General features: G+C 37.1%; 1 protein-coding gene across 1 annotated transcript; it reads left to right on the top strand.

Annotated features, from left to right (window-relative positions):
• The first annotated feature begins 4,081 nt into the window (after nucleotides 1-4,081).
• On the top strand, nucleotides 4,082-7,001 carry LOC128228621 (uncharacterized). Its single transcript, XM_052940036.1, has 2 exons — nucleotides 4,082-4,214; nucleotides 4,349-7,001. Exon 2 carries the CDS (start codon nucleotides 4,356-4,358, stop codon nucleotides 6,462-6,464), a length of 2,109 nt encoding a protein of 702 aa, XP_052795996.1. The 5' UTR covers nucleotides 4,082-4,214; nucleotides 4,349-4,355; the 3' UTR covers nucleotides 6,465-7,001.
• The last annotated feature ends 1,033 nt before the right edge of the window (nucleotides 7,002-8,034 follow it).

Below are 8,034 nucleotides of genomic sequence, written 5' to 3'. Positions count from 1 at the left end.
TTGCCATATACCCAGCCGAATTATAAAAACAACAGTATCAATTTTGCCTTACGATCAAGGATAAAGTTTTAACAGGTCAATAATTAAAAAAAGCTACAGCCAGAGTTATGGTTCCTGTGCTCTGCACTTCCCCTTAATGAGATATATCTGTATAATAAGTTTTAAGTCAAAACCTCAAAAAAAATTCAATTTATTGCTATAAAAAAGAAGTATGAAAATTAACAAAGGGTAATTTCTAAAATATACTGCACTCATAGTTATGGTTCTTGTGCACTGCACTTCTCCTAAATGAGAATTTACTGGACAAAAAATAAGTATGAAAATTAACTAAGAGATATTTCTAAAAAAAATATATGCACTTCTCCTAAAATGAAATTAATTCCCCTATGAAATTAAGAGAGGGCATTTATTCACTGCCAGTCATGGTTCTTGAAAACTGCACTGTTCCCAAATGAGACCTATCTGTATATTAGTCGGAAGTCAATAACTCAAAGACTTCAAGTCATGCTCCAGAATGCTATGAGATTCTTCACAGGAATAGGTGCGAGATGTCCTGATAATATTGATTCCATGTATGTATGTTGTTTCCTCTACAATGTCGCTTTTTCCCCCAATCATTCGGGAAGAAACACGACATTTTACATGAAAATTATCATCCGCGAGCTTTAAAGCTAAAAACAGCAAAAAACGTAACCATTGAATGGCGTAGAAAATCTCTTACAGTGGAGCCCCCTTGGTTCGAACGTGCTTCGTCCGAATTCCTCGTTGGCTCGAACTGGATGTGAAGGACCAATTTCTTTAAATGTGAAGGTTAACATTCCCGCTTGGCTCGGAATTTTCCAAGGTTCGATGTATATAAACCGGTCCCTGGAAGTTCGGGGAAGCCAACGGGGTTATATTGTCATCGAAGCAAATATAGTAACGCTGTATGATATGGTGGACCTGTCAGATTTTGCTGGATACGCTGGTTGCACGGTGTTCTGTTCTTTAGCAATTTTACAACATATTTCGTTCACTTTGTCACTTAATCTGTACATTATTGCTCTATACTAGAAGCTTATATATTTGTAACCCAGATGTACGCGTATTAATGCATGTTAATTGCCTATCATAACTAAACATTCATACCCGTATGCATGATACTTGTTTTTCTTTTTTAATCATAGGGTTGTTACAGTACGTAGTGGTTTTTTTAGAAACCATTGGTCTGTGAAACTGATGGCAATCAGTGGTTGTGGAATGACCGACTCAATGTCCATATATCTTCTTTAGGCCATCTAGTACTCGTAAATCGGATGCGGTCGTAGATGTTATGTTATTGGATGCAGATATCGACCGTTGCAATGATGCGACACTGGAAATACACAGTTGCTTAAATGGAATGAACTCCTGCTTTGGTATCATATGACCTGTAAAAGGTTTAGGTATCTCACATTAACTCTCAGGTAAAAAAAAAAATGGTGCCAAGATTACACCAGTCCAAGATTTTCCCGTCGGGAAGTTCACACATTCCACGAATATCGCAAATCTCATCTTGATTGTCGTTGAATATACTTGTTATGTCTCCCCTATTAATGGAGATACATATTCTTTTGCCCTGTCCGTCAATGTCCGCCAGACAGTCCTTACGTCACACTTTATGCTCAATTACAAAAGACTGGTCATGACTATATGATGACCCCTATTTTGAGATCAGTAGGTCAAAGGTCAAGGTAGCGGTGACCTTGAGGTGTAAAACGATATGTTGGCTGTGACCTTAAATGGAAAAATACTTACTTGAACCTAGGAACTTCATACTTGAACCTAGGAACTTCATACTTGGACCTGGACCTAGGAACTTCATACTCGGACCTAGGAACTTTATACCTGAACCTAGGAACTTCATACTTGAACCTAGGAACTTCATACTTGGACCTGGACCTAGGAACTTCATACTCGGACCTAGGGACTTCATACTTGAACCTATGAACTTCATACTCGGACCTAGGAACTTCATACTTGAACCTAGGAACTTCATACTCGGACCTAGGAACTTCATACTCGAACCTACATAGTAGGAACTTCGTACTCGGACCTAGGAACTTCATACTTGAACCTACGAACTTCATACTCGGACCTAGGAACTTCATACTTGAACCTACGAACTTCATACTCAGACCTAGGAACTTCATACTTGAACCTAGGAACTTCATACTCGGACCTAGGAACTTCATACTCGGACCTAAGACTTCATACTCGGACCTAGGAACTTCATACTCGAACCTACATGTAGGAACTTCGTACTCGGACCTAGGAACTTCATACTCGGACCTAGGAACTTCATACTTGTACCTAGGAACTTCATACTTGGACCTGGAACTTCATACTTGGACCTAGGAACTTCATACACAAAGGGCCTGTCCATCATAAATTAATCAGAAACAAATTTATCTGAAGGATAATTGCCACTTATCTCATTGTTTAATTTAATAGCACATTTGATAAAACGAATATGATGCTTAATATACAGGGTAAACCCAGCTCTCCATATTGGGACAGTGAATTAGTGGAGTCCTTTACATATTAAGCATCCACTTGAAAACCTTTCTGTGAACCCTTTCTATAACTTCAAAATGAATGTAGACTCTTACTTCTAAGTTAGAGTTAAAATACGACAAACCAAAGGCATCATATAAACATAAAATGTTATATAAATATATATGGCCCTTGTATACTTTATTAAACCCTAAGTGAATTGAATAGATCGCATTGTCTATACAAAGATACAGCGGTTGATCGTCTACTGGATGGGCATAAAACGCGGTCACCCGAGTGGCAGGTCATTGCAAATAGTTCAGGGTGGCTGGAGTTTCAGGATGAGAGGGCAATAATGAACATAATTTATGATTGTTATGATTTTTTTCCATTTTGATAGATATTATAAATTATTGGCTGAAAACTGGTGCGTTTATGATCGCACCGGGGGCACGAACGCACACGACGGCCAATTAACTTTTGTAGAAATCTGGTTCAAATTGAAACGTTCACGCATGCCTTTGGCCATGTCAGGTATGAAGAAAACGAATAGAGACGTAGAAAGTCAATTCTGAAGAATGCTGGACTACTGTACATAGCGGTATAAAGATGTAAGCGCCTAAGATAATAGTATTAATACGATTACAGCTTGGACCAATAACTCCCAGATTTCAGGAAGTATCTCCCGCCGATAATATAGACTTGGCACCGTGTGTCCGTCCGGCAGCAGCAACTGTCCGCTCGTCCGTCTGTCCGCAGCCATTACCATGTTCGTTACTTCCACGGGAAATTGATTAAGTGCTTGGTCATAATGATATATTAATGTTATTTTATAACCAAATACTGACAAAGATTTCGGACAAAAATCTGGTCACCAATAATATCCTTAAAAAGGACCGTCATTGCGGACATGCCTAAAATCCGGTAAGACAATTTTAATCACTGATTTCTTTAACACAACCGTCAGAATCGAAACAAACTGTACGTTTTTGATAAGCTCAATACATAACCTTTGTAATGATATACATGTTTGTTTGTACATCTTTTGCAAAAAAATGCGAAATCGATGAAATAATGTAACCAGTCAGTGGGACTTTTTAAAGGTCAGAAATGTTTTTAGAATCATCAAGTCCCAGTAAAAACATACACAAACACCATTTTGCAAATGGATTTTGCTTGTCGAAGATCGATATAAACGTGATTCAATAAATGCGTTATGCACAGCTAACCATTTTTTCTACTATAAATTGACGATATAATTTATTTGAAATACGTTTGTAATCATGATTAGTTTACTCATGGACGTTTTGCGTGGATGCATTTGTGAATGATCGCTAAAATCTATATAAAAAACGTTCATTTTCCATTACTAATTCATGACAGATTTGGTCTTAAGCTTTCGTGGAGGTGTTAAGAAAGCATTCGGTGGTCTATTCATGCCTCATTAGTTAACTTTCGCTTGAAACAAAGGGATCATATCCAATTACGTCATCGCTTGTTTTATCATTAAGGGGTAGTTTCAATGTTTACTATGATACATGTACAAACATTCATGTAGTCCAACTTCCCATAATTAAGTGAACGGACAAGACATGTTGATCTAAAATATCACGGAATTTTGAGACTTTAAGTTTAAATTTAAAAAGTGAATTTATCAGAATTTGTTAAATTGTAGTCAACACGGAAAGATATATTGATTGGTAACTCGTTCTTTATATTTGTTTTAAATGTGTAATTAATTATATTTTTTTATAGTTTTTTTTTCAACTTAGACCCTAGAAACTGTCTGGATTTTATTTCATTATAATAACTCGTGTTTTGTTTATTCTGCCAGAGACGTGATGACCGCCTTCGCACAACCCCCAACAGTCATGGACCACCACCGGGAAGCTGATGACCCTGTTGTTGACGTCACCGGCCATACTGACGTCACAACAAGGTACCAGGCCAGGCGGCAAAAGGAAGGTCAAAATGACGACACCATAACGCACAGACATGTGAAGAAACACCATGGTGAGCGTTTTGAGTCTGAAAATAACAATAAGAAACGGATACAAGCATTAGAGAACGAGAAACTAGAATTACTTAAATTGAATGAGCAGGTAAATGAAGAAAATAAAGCTCTAAAGGGAAACATACTTTATGGCCCAAATGTTGTTAAATTAAAACAAATTGAAAAAGAAAAAAGGCTTTTAAAAAAAGAAGTGTTTAAACTATCAGAGGACAAGCGAATTCTAACAGAGCAATTAAAAGATGCTAAGAATAGCTCTAATGAGGTACGCGACCGCATTTATGATAAAAACTGGGATGGAGCTTTGGAACGAGCCAAACAGAGAAACCAGATAAAGGAAAAGTCCACCAAGATACCAGACAACGGAAATGAAACAAAAGTTGAACCAACGAATGGAAACTCTCAAAATGTTGGCATTAAGATACCTAATACTGTTCGTGAAACAATTGATAACATTGAGAAAGAGGTCGAGTCATTGTGGCGAAATGTTTGGAGATTTAAATATGAGAAAGACATGATTGATACTATGTTGAAACAAAATGGCACTATACAACGAGAGCCTACTATTATCTTAAATGTTCTCGAGGAGAGAATTGAAAAGGAGGTTGAACGTTTTAAAGAAAGTTTAGATGGGATGATTAAGAAACACACAAAATTCAGAAAAGATATTGGTAAACTTAAACGCGAGGCAATTAATGTAGAAAAAAGAGGTGGGAAGAACGATACAGTTTGTGTAAATCAAAATAAGGACGAGGCAAATGCAGTCCGAACAATATACACACAAACAGATATTACAGACACTGGTGCAGATGAAGCAGGAACAGGGACTAAAAAGAAATTGCAAAAATCAAAGATGACTCAAACACTATATGATGATCACAAATCTACTAAATTAAACACTCAGCCAAGAAATGCGTTAGAAAGAAGAAAAGAATATGACAAGGCATCACTTTTGCCATCCAGCAAACGTGGTAACTCACCTGGCGGTGTAGTTAAAAGCAAACCTGTACCAACTGACAGCAATGTGTCACCACCCCATTCCAGAACGCTAAAAAATAAAGAACCAAAAAGAGTCGATATGCATTCCGATGGTAAATTGTCAACTAAGAAAACAAATGACTACGGGAAACGCTCAACGGCGAAAACCGCTCACAATATTATCCCGGTGCCCAAATGCACGCACGCTGGTGATGAAGCCTCTGCTCCTGTATCGGAGACAACAGCCCGGCACAGATCTTACAAGGTCGACAAACGTTTTCCGTCTCATACAAATGGTATCAAGAAAATAGTAACAAGAAATGACGACTCTCCGATAAATACAACACATCGCAGTGTGAGAAAAGTCCCTGAACAAACAGGCAGTTTGGTTAAGGTTACCAGCAAACATGCTACAGAATCTTCAAACCCGATGGAGGAAACAACCCAGACACGCACAGCAAACAAAGGTTCAAAGACCACATCGATACATGGGCAACATTGGAAACAAGAAACGAAAACTGAATCTTCTGGTTATATTGAGAAAAAACACATTACCGAACAGGAATCCGAGAACACGATTAGAAAGTTGAATAAACGAAATCAAGGTAGAGGTGAATCGTATGAATTGTCAGAATTCAGAGACAAAATCATGGACGATATGCGGCCACAAGATACTTACAAACACCGAGAATATTTATCAAAGGATTGGAAATCCATATCACAAAGTCTAGACAAGATCAATGCCGTGGAGGATACCACAAGCGAACAAGTGCCTAAAACTAATCGACCTCATGTTAACCAGAGCAAGAAGCACACCACAAAGATACGCAGTCTTCCTTCCAAAATTTCCTCACCGGAAGTGGTTTATGCGCCAGAGAATGCAATACCAAAAGGCTTCACCTACGTCAATGATGGGACCGAGAAGAAAATCTGGAAAGTTGCACACAACTCACCGACATAAAAGAGTAAGGGAAATCGAAGACCGTGTAGAACGCAGAAACGAAAGCAAATATGACAAAGTACTGGCAGACCTAAAAAAGCAGTATCAAATTGCTGCGTGTGAACCTGGGCACAAACATCGTGAAATAGATAAGGTTCCTGACCCACTTGCAAAAATATCTACTGAAACTTTGGTAGAAGTCACGCATATTGATACAAGTATTCATAAACTAAAAGAGTCAACAGTTGATCATATAAGCCAAATAGCTACTACCAATGATAAATATTACGGTAATGTTGATACGGATCTTTCCCTGATTCCTCTTAGATTTAAAGAAAACGGCCGCACTGTTGTTTTGAACTGAGCGTTCAGGTTTGAGATACTGATGAAATTGAAATATAGACGTAGACAGTTTCAGTTGATTATCGAACCGAACAAGAAGTTCTTAATATAAAAAAAAAACGATTTATTGTTTTTCAGCAATTGAAAACGTCATATATCATATACATATGTGATATGTGTTGTAGATGTACATTGTTCAAGACTTAATAAAGTGTATGTTCTGTTTTTATCTTGCATAAGTCGTGATTGCATAGTATGTGGGTCAATTTTCAAATAATTACTGATTGGAATTTTCGATGGTACTAAATGCTCATAATTTATATTATCCTTGATTTACTTATACTAGTATTTGTATTCCGTCCAGACGCGCAATGCCAGTCTAACATGATATTTTGATATATTCGCATTTAAGTCAACATCATCATTATAATTATAATCAAATAATATTTTTAATCGAAACTTCAAAACTTAATTAGCGATTAGTTGAGATGATAATGTTGACAACGGATGAAATGGAATAGACATGTAAGGCTGATATAAAATATACAATTTATATCAGCTGACATGTCTATTCCATTTTATCAATAGTCAACATCATCTGACATCATATTCTGATGGAGTATTTTTGCGATGTGGATAAAATACTGAGCGCACGAAGCCGTCGCAAAGCTCTTTACAGATAAAAAAAATGGATCTGTGCACGTCGAATAAAATCGGATGAAAAACGTTCTCAGATGGGTTTGAGATGCCTCCCAGTCATTCGAGGGCCGACTGGAACCCGTCAATGGTGTGCTGACAAACCACCCCTGGTTTTCGTCGATCCTAAAGAACAATGCTAGATAACTGTATGAATGGGCTGATTCTCTTGCTAAAAGAGGTTGGGTTAAGGAGGTGGGAGAGAATGCTAACTTTGACACGTTTTTTTTATTATATAAGCGAATAGTGTTACAAGTTAAGGGGCCGTATTCATTTTTTTTTTATTAGATATTGTTTTCAACGAACTGGAAAATTCTAAATTTGTGACAATTTTTTTTTTTGTAATACCATCTTCATGTAATTTTCATCAAATCTATTCAAATTTACTTATTATTTGGACCCTGTTCTTGCTTATTTTTATTTCTGGTGTTTAACATTGTAACATTTCTTTCAACTCACCTTAAAAAAGAACATTTCAGCAGGGACCAATAACAAATCCTACTCCCATATTTCAGCCGAAGTTGAAAAAGGTCACTAAGATGATTAACGAATA

Source organism: Mya arenaria, chromosome 3 (genome assembly GCF_026914265.1).
Source record: "Mya arenaria isolate MELC-2E11 chromosome 3, ASM2691426v1".
In the NCBI taxonomy this organism is placed as follows: Eukaryota; Metazoa; Mollusca; class Bivalvia; order Myida; family Myidae; genus Mya; species Mya arenaria.
Note: the sequence above shows the minus strand (reverse complement) of the source record. Positions and strands in the feature narration are given on the sequence as shown.